The sequence below is a fragment of the Pipistrellus kuhlii genome, unplaced genomic scaffold, assembly GCF_014108245.1.
Source record: "Pipistrellus kuhlii isolate mPipKuh1 unplaced genomic scaffold, mPipKuh1.p scaffold_m20_p_53, whole genome shotgun sequence".
Taxonomy (NCBI): Eukaryota; Metazoa; Chordata; class Mammalia; order Chiroptera; family Vespertilionidae; genus Pipistrellus; species Pipistrellus kuhlii.
In genome coordinates this window covers 1,967,498-1,981,681 of record NW_023425555.1, presented here as the reverse complement: position 1 = coordinate 1,981,681, position 14,184 = coordinate 1,967,498, and the positions used below count along the sequence as shown (strand labels likewise).

At 58.3% G+C, this 14,184-nt stretch overlaps 1 protein-coding gene across 3 annotated transcripts; it reads left to right on the top strand.

The window, feature by feature from the left end:
* The first annotated feature begins 574 nt into the window (after nt 1-574).
* FPGS (folylpolyglutamate synthase) lies at nt 575-14,114 on the top strand. Of its 3 annotated transcripts, XM_036416183.2 has the most exons (16): nt 575-658; nt 753-964; nt 8,291-8,419; nt 8,509-8,562; nt 8,643-8,707; nt 9,083-9,209; nt 9,353-9,433; nt 9,544-9,605; nt 9,692-9,794; nt 10,340-10,417; nt 10,587-10,734; nt 10,955-11,044; nt 11,756-11,897; nt 12,035-12,110; nt 12,480-12,546; nt 13,277-14,114. In XM_036416183.2, the coding sequence occupies exons 2-16, from the start codon at nt 842-844 to the stop codon at nt 13,684-13,686; spliced, it is 1,755 nt and encodes a 584-aa protein (XP_036272076.1). In that variant the 5' UTR covers nt 575-658; nt 753-841; the 3' UTR covers nt 13,687-14,114. The 3 variants fall into 3 exon arrangements, with proteins under 3 accessions (XP_036272076.1, XP_036272074.1, XP_036272075.1); XM_036416181.2 differs by lacking the exons at nt 575-658; nt 753-964 and adding an exon at nt 6,480-6,672; XM_036416182.2 differs by lacking the exons at nt 575-658; nt 753-964 and adding an exon at nt 6,481-6,672 and having other exon boundaries at nt 9,095-9,209.
* The last annotated feature ends 70 nt before the right edge of the window (nt 14,115-14,184 follow it).

Sequence of the window (14,184 nt, the reverse complement as noted above, 5' to 3'; positions counted from 1 at the left end):
TAAAACAACCAAAGCAGGCCCCAAGCCCTGGAGCTTCTGGCTCCAAGCTCCCCCCAAACCCCATTTCCCCATAGGACACCCCAGAGAGGAGGTCAGGACTAGTGGCGACCTGGGTCCCTCTGCTTCAGCCTCCAGCCCTGGTGTGCCAGCCATCGCAGTCTGGAGGGACGTCTGGGCCCCAGAACATGACCCTGAGGCAAGTAGTATCAGAAGATGCACTTGTGAATCTCAAGGCAGTGAGTCAGGCAGAGCCGGAAAGGTCTTTGCTAGCGGCTGTGTTTGGTCGGCCCTCGGGCCCAGTGTCACCCAGCAGGCTGGAAAATGGGTCTGTGTCCTGGCTTCTTAACCAAAAGATTTGGAGAACCACAGCCTCTCACTCCTGAATTCTACTCCCCCTGCTCAGGGACCCCAGCCGGGCAGGGCCAGGGCAAACAGGCCCTAAGAATAAGGAGAGAGAGGCTGTGATACAAGGCCCAGCAAAGCCAGCCCCTAGCGCTGCTAGCCTCCCACACGTGCCTCTCCCGCAGTGTCTCCGCCGGCCTGCTCACCTTTAACCCCACCCGGTTGTTATTTAACCCGTGGGAACCGCACTCTGGAAACCTCCAGAAGGACCAGAGGGCCGTGGGCAGGTCCCAGGAGGAGAGCGGGACCCTATCAGGTGAGACTTCCTCCCTGCACCCCGGGAGGCCCTGTGCTTCTGGGTGGGGAGGAGGAGGATCGTGGGTGTCCTCTTACTCCCCTCCCATCTCCAGCCCAGCTGAAGCCTGGTCAGAGCGAGCCTGGCCTGGCAGAGGTGGCCTGCCAGCACTGCCTGTCTGAGTGGGGAGCATGAAAGTCAGGAATGAAAGGTGCCAGATCCTTCGCTACCTCCTGGCCTGTAGCTGAGAAGCTGGGGTGCGAAGCAGCCATGGAGCAGCCGGGCCCACCCGGGGGGCCTGTCTCGGCTAAATCTGCCTCTTTCCAGGTAGGAGGGCGCTGTGACCTTGGGCGGGCGCCCGCCTCTCTCAGCCTCTTCATTCTTTTGTACAAATTGGTGTAAACGACCTCAGGGGTCCAAGATCATCAGCAATGATAAACCCTCACTTTCAAGGAAAACCTTGCATTGGTAAGCCTTGGCCTCAGCGTGGCTGTGGAGGGTCTCAGAGCAGAACCGTGAGGCAGGGCTGCTGGCAGAGGCTACCTCCAGGGTCCTGTGTGCCAGGCATGTGTGATCTGTAGGCTGGTTTCAGCTGATTGAACTCTCAGGACTACTCTGAAGAGGACTGCTAGTCTCATTATTATTAACTAGTGGCCTGATGCACAAAGTTTGTGTGTGTGTGTGTGGGGGGGGGGGTCCCTTAGCCCGGCCTGCACCCTCTCCGATCTGGGGATGTCCAACTGCTGGTTTAGAGCCGATCTCTATGGGGCAGTCGGACATCCCTTTCGCAATCCGGGACCCCCGGCTCCTAACCGCTCACCCTCCTGCCTGCCTGATCGCCCCTACCCTCTCTGCGTGTCAGCCTGATTGCCCCCAACTGCACCACTCGTCCAGCCTGATCACTCCCAACTGCCTTCACAGGTGCCCCCCCTGATCACTCCCAACTGCCCCCTCTTGCCAGCCTGCCCTCCCTTCCTGGCCTGATCGCCCCTAACTGCCTCTGCCTTAGCCCCACCATGGCTTTGTCCAGTAGGACATCCAGAAGGTCTCCTGGTCTAATTATCATATTATCCTTTTATTAGTGTAGACAATAACAGCCCTGGCTGGTTTGACTAAGTGGATAGAGCATTGGGCTGTGGACCAAAGGATCCTGGGTTCGATTCCAGTCAAAGGCATGTACCTTGGTTGTAAGCTCCTCCCCCGCCCTGGCCTTGGTCAGGGTGCCTGCAGGAGGCAACAAATCAATGTTCTCTCACATTGATATTTCTCTGTCTTTCCCTCTCTCTTCCACTCTCCCTAAAAGTCAATGGAAAAATATCCTCCTGTGAGGATTAAAAGAAACAAACAAAACAGAAACACCACTGATGATCTCAGTAACCTGCAAAAAAAACCAATAACAATTAAGGCCACATGGATCAAGTGTTCACTACCCACCTGCCCTGTGCCCATTGTTATCTGCATCTTACAGATCTGAAACCATTATTGCCTGCAGCCTATAGATCTGGTAGGTGTGGTTAAGAGCCATTAAGGACTCAGTTTGTTAAAGATTTCTAACCTTGGCACATGGGTGGAGCCCTGGCTCCGTGCTCTGGCCCAGCACCCTCTCTCTCAGCCTCATCCAGCTCCCTGAGGTGGGCGCCACTGCAATCCCACTTTACAGATGCAGCAACAGGGCTCAGCGAGGTGAGGCGGCTCACCAGGCAGCGGAAGCCTTCCAGCTTGGCTGGGGCAGAGACGGGCTAGGGCTCGGGATGGGAACCCCAGGCTTGGCTACAAGGGGTGCAGCATGGATGTAGGTTCACGTACTGATAGACACTGGACAAGCCACTTAGCCTCACGAAGCCTTAGTCTTCCTCTTCTGTTGAATGGGTGCCATGAGAAGGGGCCTCCCTCCCTCCCTGTGCAGTCTGAAGCCCCGGCGAGAATGCAGGGCTGCATGCCAGGCTGGGCCATGCCCCCCCGAGTCCACTGGATGGAACCTTGTGCCCAGCAGCAGAGGAGGGGCAGGCCCAGATGCCAGGGCTTGGAAACAGCAGCCCCTACAAGGTTATCTAGACCCTCTCACTTTGAGACTGGGTGCCTTGCCTGGGTCACATGGTGTGGGTCCGCTAGGGGGAGAAAGAGCTGAGGGATGCCCCAGGGTCAGGTGAGGATTGCACTTCACAGGGCTCCTTAGCAGCCCCAGGGCCTCCCTTTGAAGTAAGAGCTGGCCCAAGGCCCACTCTGTTGACCAGATGACCAGGTCGCCTCACTGGGCACAGGGCAGCAAGGGGGGCAGGGTCCAGGGGTGGCTTGGACGTGGACACTGGTGCCCAGTGAATGATTAAGTCACTCCCCCTGTTCGGCCTTGGTTGCCTCCTCTGAGAAATAGGTCCTGAAACAGAACCTTCCCTGCAGGACGGGGTGAGGATCCAAGAAGACAGGTGCACGTAGAGGGTCTGGAATGCACCCACATTAACTATTATTTAAGAAAATCCAAGTTACAGGTGGAAAAAATTAGCCAGGAATTCCTTTAATTAGCTTGATCGGAGGGGCGCAGTCAGTAGTTACGGGAATCAGAGGAGCAGGGACAGCTGCACCTGCTGGCTGGTCCCCTTCACAGGTGACTCCCAGGTCCTGTTTCCGCGCCTGTAAAACCGGCCCAGCACCGCGCCTGGCCAGGAGGGGGCTCCAGAAGCCTTACCCCAAGGAGCAGGTGCCACGGACAATGGTCACAGATAGGAAAAAAAATAGGGCGGGGGGTGGGGTGGGGGGGAAGACAAGCATTATTCCCTCTGAAAAGCCAGCTGCTCTCTGGTTCCAGCAGCGAAGGCTCTGCCCAGCTCCGAGGGGAGGAGGCAGGACTGAGCCAGCCTGTCTGTGGCCTGGCTATCGCACGGCCCGCACCACAGGCCTGTGCCCTCCTGAGGGCCCCACGTGGCCGTGAGTGGGGACCCCAGGAACCCCCGGGAAGCCACGCCAGGTTCCAGGGCGGTTTGGGCCCCTTGCTGGGCCTCACTGTCCTGACCCCGTTGTTCCAGAAAGTCAAACAAGAGGTGCGTCCAGGTGCAGCCGCCTAGAGCGGTAGGAATGGTTCGCCCTTTTTCCTAATTATGCCCGCTCCGGGGACATTTTATAAAACCCACATAAGCAAAAGGGGGCAAAGGTCACCTCTAGCCTGGCCACCTGGAGCTAAGCGCCATTACCACTTGGGGCATAACTTCCAGGCTATTTCTAAATTATTATTTTCACAAAAATGGGATCCCACTCTCCACCCTGTCTCACCAACCGGTTTGTTCCTTTGAATAGTCTCATTTTACGATTCACACCTCTGACTTTTCAAATAAAAAGCAAAGATACAAAGGAGGTGAACAGACTATAAAGGAAATACAAAAGGCTGTGTTTTGTTTTTTAAATAAGAAAGTGCTCAGTCTCCTCCAAATAAAATAAATGCAACCGATAACCCAAGAATGCATTTTTCCACACGTGATATTGACAAGGATCAAGGTGGGCTTAAGGTCTGTGTGGGGAAGAAAGGTTGGCTATGCCTGCGGGGGGTGCAGGCAAAGTGGCTATAAGTATGAAAGTGTCCAGTGCAAAGCACCTCCAGCCCAGCGGTTGCTTATCTTGGAGTGTGTGTGCATCAGACACTCTGGCACGTGAAGAAATGACGAGGATAAAATGCTACCGATGGAAGCACTGCTGGTGATGCCAAAATCCGGGGAACCTGAATGTCCTCCCGCAGGAGATGGTCACATACACAGTGGTACTTCCACCCCAGACAGCACTTCGGAGAACGGATCAGCGGATGGGGAGGCTCTTATGTACGGACACGGCTCCGAATCAGGTCCAGGATGTAAAGGCAGGTGGTAAAGTACAACACAGACCCGCATGTATGGTCCACTACCAGTGACTATAAAAGGGAAAAAAAATTTGCTTATTTCTCTGGAAAGATCACAAGAAACAGACCTTTGGTAGCTTTGGGAGGAGGGGAGTTAGGATGCTGGTGCCTGGAGTGGGAGGGGGGCAAAGAGGCTACAGTAAAAATCTTGTTGTGACTCGGGCGTGTCCCTTTATTCCTTTGTGCCTCAGTTTCCTCACCTGTGAAACGAAGAAGGTAATACTCCCAGCCGCTTCACGGGATTGTGATGACTAAATGAGCAACTATGTGGGAAGTGGTTAGAGCAGTGCCTGGCCGGAGAAGTGCTACTTAACTGTTTGCTAAGTCCTTGTCTTAGATTCTAAGACTTAGAAGAATCCCTATACACCTATTGTTGAGTAAGAAAGTGGACAGATGGGGGGGGGGGGAAGGGGGGAGGAGACATACGTAAAACTTTAGACAATAAAAAAAAAAGTTGACAGGAATATATCATCTGCATTGACAAGGCCCGGTTGTCAATGATTTCCAAAGGAGCAAGTGAGGGGAGGGGGTAAGCAAAAGAAACTTAAAACGTATTTATGACAATTGTTATGCAGTTACTAAGTTATATACATGAGCATGTATAGAGAGAGTTTCACTTATTAAAAAGAGGAAGAAGCCAAGAGAGGAAAGGACTTCTTTATTGTCCAGGTGCCCCACCTGGCCTTGATGTGAGGCGCGGAAGCCCAGCCAGCTAATGAAGGAGCCTTCCCAACACCTTTCTTTCTTTCTTTCTTTTTGTTTTTTTTTTAATATATTTTATTGATTTTTTACAGAGAGGAAGAGAGAAGGATAGAGAGTTAGAAACATTGATGAGAGAGAATCATTGATCAGCTGCCTCCTGCACACCCCCCACTGGGGATGTGCCCGCAACCAAGGTACATGCCCTTGACAGGAATCGAACCTGGGACCCTTCAGTTCGCAGGCCGATGCTCTATCCACTGAGCCAAACCAGTTTTGGCCCTCCTTTGTTTATTTCAAAACCAATCTCTGGTAAATAGTTACCCCAATGCCTGCAGGAAAAAGGAAGGGAGGTCCTGAAATTCCGCCCGTTTTCTGAAGGATTGCCTTTCACGTGTGGGAACTTCTCTCCAGGGGTGTTTGCAGCCACTCGCCACCCCCCTTTCTAGACCTCAGCTGTAAAAAAAGGGACTGTCCATCCTAACATTTCCATGGAGGCGAAAGGCTCTCCTCCACACAGCAAATCAAGTGCAAATCTAGCCTTGTCATCTCTTTTAAAACCATCTTATTGTCATCCAAATTTAAGCCAAAGTTCTTAGCAGGCTGCATGGCCCTGCTGGGGGTAGCATGCTGGCACTATGGGGCTCACCAGGTGGAAGTGCTATTCTTGGGCGCCTAGTTCTCTCTCTCCAATCGTTTGCCTCGCACGCATCGTTCCCTTCGTTTGCCGGGAAACCTGTCTCCCATCCCTACACCTCGCCGACTCCCCCTTGCCCCCAGGTCTCCCTCCAGGATGTTGCTTTCCTCCAGAAAGACTTCCCAGGCACCCCAGCAGCGTCCTCGCTTTTGCTCTGTTGGCCCCAAACCGGGCTGTCAGATTCGCGAGGGCAGGGACCGTCCCCCGCTGCCTGTGGTCTCTGTGTATTTGGGACATTTGGGGCCGTGGTTCCGTGGCACCTGTAAGGTCCTTTCATCCGGCTCGGAGCCGGTTCCGAGCTGGTTCCGGCCCGGAGTAGAGGCTGAGGGATGCTAACGACGAGTGGCTCTGATGACGGATGTGGCCTTGGGAGGAGGATGACAAAAGCAGTGCAAGTTCATTGCGCCCGAAGCTGCCCGAGGAACCTGCCCCGCACAAACATGGCCGAAGCCCTGAGCACGGGAGACTGCCCCTCACAAAGATGGCGCCCGCGGGTTCTCATTGGCTCCGGTGGCTCCTTGGGCGGCGCTGATTGGCGGAGAGCGGGGCGGGGCGGGGCGGGAAGGGGCGGGGCAGGACGTCGCCGGCTCGGGCTCGGTGTGAGGCTCCGGGCCCGGGACTATGTCGCGGGCACGCAGCCGCCTGCGCGCAAGTCTCCGCCTGGCAGCGGCTTTCCCGCGCGGCGTAACGACCGGGGTCACGGGAGCGCGAGAGTTTAGCGCGCGGCCCGCGCCGCAGGAGCCCGGCATGGAATACCAGGTACCGGTACCCGCGGCGGGCGGCGATGACACGTGGGCTGGCGCTGGGCTCCCCGCCTCCCGGTGCCAGCTGCGGAGGGCACCTGGGAACTGAGCCCATGGAGCCCGGGAGCCCGGGAGCCCGCGGGCCGGACATCCTGGAGTCCCGCAGTGGGGACGGGGACCAGGGAGCTGGCCTGGACCACCATCTGGGAATTCTGAGGCTGAAGTGCCCCACGATGGAGTTGGAGGGGGCGCCCCGTGATAGGACCCAGAGGTCCAGCGGCCCCGCTGGCCGGGGTCCTGGTGTTCCAGAATCAGTGGAGTGTGGGTGGGGTTGGGACAAGAAGCTGGAAAACAGGAAACTTCCACCTGGCTTCATGCCAAGGGCCAGTGGCCAGAGACCAGAACCTGATGCCAGCCGGACAGGTGGCACCAGTTGGAGTGGGGCCTCCAACCAACCCTTAGGGTCCCGGGGGAAAATAAAGAGCGCCCCCACTCTTACCTCCGAGGTGGACCCTCCTGAGGCCGACCTACCTGCCTTCCTGGCTAGTGACTGGGCACACCCTCCCTCCCATCTGCCTTCTCTTTTCCATCTTGTGGCTTCAAGCAGCTCTGCCTTCTTATTCTTATTCTTATTCTTATTCTTATTCTTATTCTTTTTTTTTTTTTTAAAGAAAGGAAACTGTTTTTTTTTTCCTTTTTAAAAATATTTTTGTGTTTTTATTTTATTTTTTTAAAGAAACTTTCTTTTTTCCCCCTTTTTAAAAATATTTTTATTGTGTTTTTACAGAGAGGAAGGGAGAGGGAGAGTTAGTAACATCGATGAGAGAGAAACATCGATCAGCTGCCTCCTGCACACCCCCCACTGAGGATGTACCCGAAACCAAGGTACATGCCCTTGACCAGAATCGAACCTGGGACCCTTCAGTCCGCAGGCCGATGCTCTATCCACTGAGCCAAACTGGTTAGGGCTCTTATTCTTATTCTTTTTTTTTTTGAGAGGCGGGGAGTGGCACAGGAATGCCAATTTATTATTTTTGCACACATGAACACAAAATATCCCTGCAGGCCCCCCCCAAAAAACCACCAAATTTAAACAACCATCACCTTATCCCACCCTCCATAAATAGTGAGAAACTACCTCGTATTCAGGCAGTTTCACTTTTGATTTGGATATGGAATCTCAGTCGTCAGGGTCAGGCATGGAAGGAAGACTTCAGGAATTCCTTATGCTAATTTCTCCAGTTCTAGACCTCCCGTTCGTTCCAGAACCTTCTGTGGTTCTAGCCCCACCTCAGTAGGGGCCCAATGTAGTGGGGGACCCCACTGGAGGGAATGAGCGCAAAGGCCCCCGGGGTGCAGCCGGGGGAGCTGGCACCCAAAGCGAGGCTAACCCCGTTACTCCTGTTGCCCGCCTCGCCTGGCACTCCCTGGGTGCGGCTGAGCTGCCTCAGGCTCCCGTTGGTGCCAGAGCTGGAACGATGCCACCTCTCTCTCACCGGTGTCTAACCTCAGAGCTGGGCAACAGGGCTGGCCCGGCAGGCTGGTGCACTGGCCTGGCCTTAGGTAACTGGGGGCCTCTGTCCCCGTGGACCCCAAGTGAGCCTTAACCCGCCACCGGGGACTGTTGTTGCCAGGATGCCGTGCGCACACTCAACACCCTGCAGACCAACGCCAGCTACCTGGAGCAGGTAAAGCGCCAGCGGGGCGACCCCCAGGCCCAGCTGGAAGCCATGAAGCTGTTCCTGGCGCGGAGCGGGCTGCAGGTAAAGTGGGCGGGGCCTGCGGCCACCCCCCATCTTTCTTGGCCTGTGAGTCCTGTTGCTGAGTGGAGGACCTCGTCTTTCTGTTCCAGGTGGAGGACTTGGACCAGCTGAACATCATCCACGTGACTGGGACGAAGGGGAAGGTGAGGGGCGGGGCCCGGGGGAGGGAGAGCGTGCCCATGGGTGGGGTGGGGCCTGCCCAGACAAGAACTTTCCTTTCTAGGGCTCCACCTGTGCCTTCACGGAGCGCATCCTCCGGAGCTACGGCCTGAAGACGGGGTTCTTCAGGTACGAGGTGTAGGGGCACGTGGTGCTCCCCGCTCTCTGGGGGGCTGTAGAACCAGCCAGCACCTAGAATACGTTTTTGGAGAAAAACCCAGGCTTCGACCAGAGCCTGTGTGGCCTTGTGGGTCCACCCAGGGATGCCCTGCAGGGCCGGGCACAGGGAGTTGTCGAGGGGCACGGGAGAGGAGAGACACAGGCCAGGAGCATCAGCCCCACCTGGGCCTGGGAAGCCGTGTGGAGAGCTGGGACTCTCTCGAGGGCAGGGGAAGGGTTTTCAGCAGGACGGTGACACGATCAGGTCTGTGTTGCTGACAGACTGGTCTGACGGGGGTTGGGGGAGGCCGGGGGAGCCCCAGCAGGGAGCCCTGTTGACCTCGGGTGTCCCGGCAGCTCTCCCCACCTGGTGCAGGTGCGCGAGCGGATCCGCATCAACGGGCAGCCCATCAGCCCCGAGCACTTCACCAAGTACTTCTGGCGCCTCTACCACAGGCTGGAGGAGACCAAGGTGTCCACACAGGAGGGCTGGCGGGGGACTGGAGCGGGCACTGGAGCGGGCGGAGGGACCCAGAAGGCACTGCACTCCCGGGACCCCCCCCCCCCAGAGCAGAGGCGGATGGACCTCAGGCCCTGGCGTGTTCCCATCCACAGGACAGCAGCAGCTGTGTCTCCATGCCTGCATACTTCCGCTTCCTCACGCTCATGGCCTTCCACGTCTTCCTGCAAGAGAAGGTCTGTGCCCGCTCCCAACGCCCTGTGTCTAAGGCCTTGGGGAGGCTGGGGGCTCCCCTGTGACCTCCAGGTGCCCTGTACCCCCTGCCATGCCCTCTGACCCTCTGCAGGTGGACCTGGCAGTGATGGAAGTGGGTATTGGCGGGGCTTATGACTGCACCAACATAGTCAGGTGAGGGCGGCTGCTTGGGAGAGGGATGATGGGCCGGGCCCAGGTGGCCCAGGGCGGGGGCATCACGGCCCTTCCGTCTTCGGCAGGAAGCCTGTGGTGTGTGGGGTCTCCGCTCTTGGCATGGACCACACGAGCCTCCTGGGGGACACGATGGAGAAGATCGCGTGGCAGAAAGGGGGCATCTTCAAGGTGACCGGGCAGCCCCAGGGCAGGGAGGTACCTGGGCCTGGCCCTAAAGCTCAGGGAAGGGGGGCTGGGCAGGGTCCTTGGTGTCCTGACTCAGGAGGGTCTTGGGCATCAGCGGGGTCTGGGTTCTGAGCTCTGCATGTGACTGAGCAAGTTGAGCCTCATCTCCAATCTTTTTTTCTCTTTTTAAAATATATTTTATTGATATCTTACAGAGAGGAAGAGAAGAGGGATAGAGAGTCAGAAACATCGATGAGAGAGAAACATCGATCAGCTGCCTCCTGCACACCTCCTACTGGGGATGTGCCCGCAACCAAGGCACATGCCCTTGACCCGAATCGAACCTGGGACCCTTCAGTCCACAGGCCGACGCTCTATCCACTGAGCCAAACCGGTTCGGCTCATCTCCAAGCTTAGTCTCCCCATCAGGTGGTTCCCATTGATACTCTGAGGGAGGCTGATGGGCCGCTCTGACCCAGGAATGCAGAGGCCAGAGATGAAGGTGGAGATCCTCAGCAGCCCTGTCTCCTCCTCTCTGTCCTCCACAGCGTGGCGTCCCCGCCTTCACTGTGCCCCAGCCTGACGGGCCCCTGGCGGTGCTGAGGGAGCGCGCCGAGCAGGTCTCGGTGAGTGCCGGGAGCTGCTGCCTCACCCCTTTGGGTGCTCGCCCAGCGGGAGCACTCGGATGGGGAGCAGGGCTGGGTTCTGGCCGGCAGGAAAGATGGGGGAGCTGACCACATCGGGAAGGGCCTCCTGCCCAGGGAGGCGGCAGCAGCTCCTCTGACTCCTCTGCAGTGTCCCCTCTACCTGTGTCCACCGCTGGACGCCCTGGAGGACGGGGCCCCCCCGCTGACCCTGGGCCTGGAGGGAGAGCACCAGCGGTCCAATGCCGCCTTGGCCCTGCAGCTGGCCCGCTGCTGGCTGCAGCGGAAGGACCGCCACGGTGAGTGGGCGGGACACGCGGGGCCTGCCTCTGAGGCTGGTGGGCGGGACACGCGGGGCCTGCCTCTGAGGCTGGTGGGCAGGGACACGCGGAGCCTGCCTCTGAGGCTGGTGGGCAGGGACACGCGGAGCCTGCCTCTGAGGCTGGTGGGCAGGACACGCGGAGCCTGCTCTGAGGGCCCTGAGAACACTCGGCCCACACCGCCCTCCCTTGCCCCCAGGCATTGGGGAGCTGAGAGTGTCCAGGCCGAGCCTCCTGTGTCAGCTGCCTCTGGCCCCCGTGTTCCAGCCCACGGCCCCCATGCGGCATGGTGAGTGACCCTCCTGCCCACAGGTCCCTTCAGATGTTCCTCCCTCTTCGCTTTTTGAGAGGAGGGGTCAGTTTGATATGGTGCCCAAGAGAAAGGACTCTGACGTCAGTAATCGTCCTTGACCTTGAGTTCACGAACTCTCTGTGAGCCTCAGTTTCCCCACCTGCCAGATGAGATTATAATAGGACCCACTGTGAGGTGATGTCACCAGGGGACTGAGCTCAGAGCCTGTCCAGATGGAATAAAGTGCCCAGCCAGTGGCAGCTGCTGTCACTGTCCTCCTTGTCATCGTCATCACAAGACCATGAGATTCATAAGAATGGTGATATTTGTCAGGCTTCTTCCCCCACAGCTTTCAGCACACAGTAGGTGCTCATGGCTGTCAAACCCCTTCAGCAAATGGTTCCAGTGTGCCCACTGTGTGCCAGGCCCCATGTCAGGGTCATGAGACAGCTCTGGGGCCAGGTAGATCTTGAGTCACATCCCAGTTCCAAGACTCATATGCTCTGTGACCTAATCTCTCTGAGCTAAGGGCCAATATAAGACAGTAGCCCCTCTGAGGGCTGCCTAGAAGATTCCATCAGAGGAAGCAGAATCGCTGATCCCTCTGGCACCGCTCACAGGCTGCTGGGCTGGTGAGCTCCTGGGAGCGCTCAGACAGGGGTGCGGGTTATGATGGGAGAGTGAAGAGCTGCCTTGCCCGTCCCCCAGGGCTTCGGGACACGGAGTGGCCTGGCCGGACGCAGATGCTGTGCCGCGGGCCCCTCACCTGGTACCTGGACGGCGCGCACACCTGCAGCAGCGTGCAGGCCTGCGTGCGCTGGTTCCGCCAGGCGCTGCAGCGCCGCAAGGGGTGAGTGCGGGGCGGGGCGGGGCCCGGGTCCGGGGGCGGGGCCTCGGGAAGGATGGGGCGGGCCGGGGAGTAGAGGGAGGATCGTTTCTTCGGGAAAGGTAGGGGTGCGGCCATTCCCGACTCCCCTCTCCTCGCAGTGGGCCCGAGGTGCGCGTCCTGCTCTTCAACTCCACGGGTGACCGGGACCCGGCGGCCCTGCTGAAGCTGCTGCAGGTGAGAGGCAGCCCAGCCCTGTTCTGGCTGGGCGGCACCCCACCCCCTGGACCTCCTTTCCTCAACTGTAGAATGGGGCTAATGCCTGGATTTGGAGCTAATTCCTGGTTTAGTAGCTAGGCGACCTTAAGCCGTAGCCACGCCCCCAAGCTTCTGTTCCCCCTCCCCCCCACCACAGGGGGAGCTGGGGGAGGGGGGAGCTGGGGGAGGGGGTGGCACTGAGGTGCTGTGGCGGGGTGTATGCAGCACCCCCAGCGGAGGGCCTCTCCAGAGGGGGGACGTGGGGGGACTCCCTGTGCTGCGTGGACGACAGGGCGGGATGGACATCCTCCTGGGGCTCTGACCTCACTTCACCCCTTGGCCTTCCAGCCCTGCCAGTTCGACTACGCTGTCTTCTGCCCCAACCTGACAGAGGTGTCATCCGTGGGCAACGCAGGTGAGAGGTGGCAGGCATGGTGGCTGGGGGAGGAGCTGGATTTGTCTTATGGTAGAAATATCCTTTGATACATTTTGCATGCGGCTGCAACACTGAAAAGGAATTGTCGGGAAAACGTTTTTCCAAAATGCAGGTTAAAACCTCCTGATGGCCCTTGAGATCAATTAGTGGGTCTCACCAGCATTTTCTACTTTAAGTGAAATCAAATAGAAAATACCTGTGTATCTTGCACAAAGTAAGGGCAGGTACTATTTTTTGAAGATTCTGTTCCAGACAATAATATACACATATGTGAGTACTGGGTTGCCATTGTAAAATGTATTTCTTTTTTACAATGGGTCCCATTAAAATTTTTTTGAAATGATATAAAAAATACAGCTCCCCAGGCCCCACATCAGACCGCCTGGGAGTCTGGAGAGCCCGGGAACCAGCATTCCTGGAAAGGCTCATGCAGGCCCGTGATGGCCCGTCCAGTGAGAGCAGAGGCGAGGGTGGGGAGATTGCTCAGTGGGCAAAAGCCCCCGCTTGGAGCTCAGCTGCCTGGCTTTGCTCGTCACCAGCTCGGAGACACTGGGGAAGCCACCGAGCCTCCCTGAGCCTCAGTTTCCTCATCGTGTCCGCTCTGAGGACCGGCAGTGCAGGTGAAAGGCCCTGAGTTAAGCAGGGGTCCCCAGCGTGCTTGCCCTCCCCCGCCCGCCTTGCTGACGCGCCGCCCCCCCGTGTCCTGCAGACCAGCAGAACTTCATGGTGACCCTGGACCAGGTGCTGCTCCGCTGCTTGGAGCACCAGCAGCACTGGAGCCGCCTGCAGGAGGCGGCGGCCGGCCCGGACCTCTGGAGCGCCCCCAGCCCGGAGGCTGGGGGGCCGGCCTCCCTGCTGCTGGCACCCCGCCTGCCCCACCCCCGCGGCGCCAGCTCCCTCGTCTTCAGCTGCATCTCCCATGCTCTGCAGTGGATCAGCCAGGGCCGGGACCCTGTCCTCCAGACCCCCAGCCCCCCTCGGGACCTCCTCTCCCACCCTGTGGCCAGCAGCGGGGCCAGCGTGCTCCGAGAGGCCGCCGCCGTCCATGTGCTGGTCACGGGAAGCCTGCACCTGGTGGGCGGCGTGCTGAAGCTGCTGGACCCCTCCCTGTCCCAGTAGCCGGGCCGAGGCCTTGGGGGCGGGGCCTCCCACACCCGCCCTGCGCCTCTCCGCGGACTCCACACCAGGTGCCTTGTTTTCTGCTTTCCTGATTCCTCTAGACTGGCCCAGGGCCCGGGCTCTGGGCAGGGAAATGGATGGCTGGTGGGCGGGAGGGGGAGATCGGACATCCTGTCTCTGAACCCGTGGTGCTTGGCCTCTCCGTCCTGCCTCCTGATAGCGGGGAGGGGGGCGGGTCCTGGGGTAGCAGGCCCGGCCGTGCAGCTTTAGCTTTCACCAGACTGCGTCCTGCCCAGGCCTAGGGTCCCGCCAGCTGTCGGTCGCTAGTTTCCCTCCTCTCAGTAGCAGCCTTCTGGACAAGGAGAGGGCCCTGCCTGGGGGCGGTGGGGACAGAGGGTGGCTGGATTAAATGAAAATCTTTGATTTGAGTTTTGACCTCTAGCTCCCTCACAGACAACAGGAGGCGGGGGGCTGTGGTGGCCCAGAAAGTGGATTGTG

Coding starts and splice junctions, on each gene's coding strand:
- FPGS (XM_036416181.2), top strand. CDS start 6,535: ATGTCGCGGGCACGCAGCCGCCTGCGCGCAAGTCTCCGCCTGGCAGCG. Junction 9,795..10,339: donor AGAAAGGGGGCATCTTCAAG/GTGACCGGGCAG, acceptor TGTCCTCCACAG/CGTGGCGTCCCCGCCTTCAC. Junction 12,111..12,479: donor CCCTGCTGAAGCTGCTGCAG/GTGAGAGGCAGC, acceptor TTGGCCTTCCAG/CCCTGCCAGTTCGACTACGC.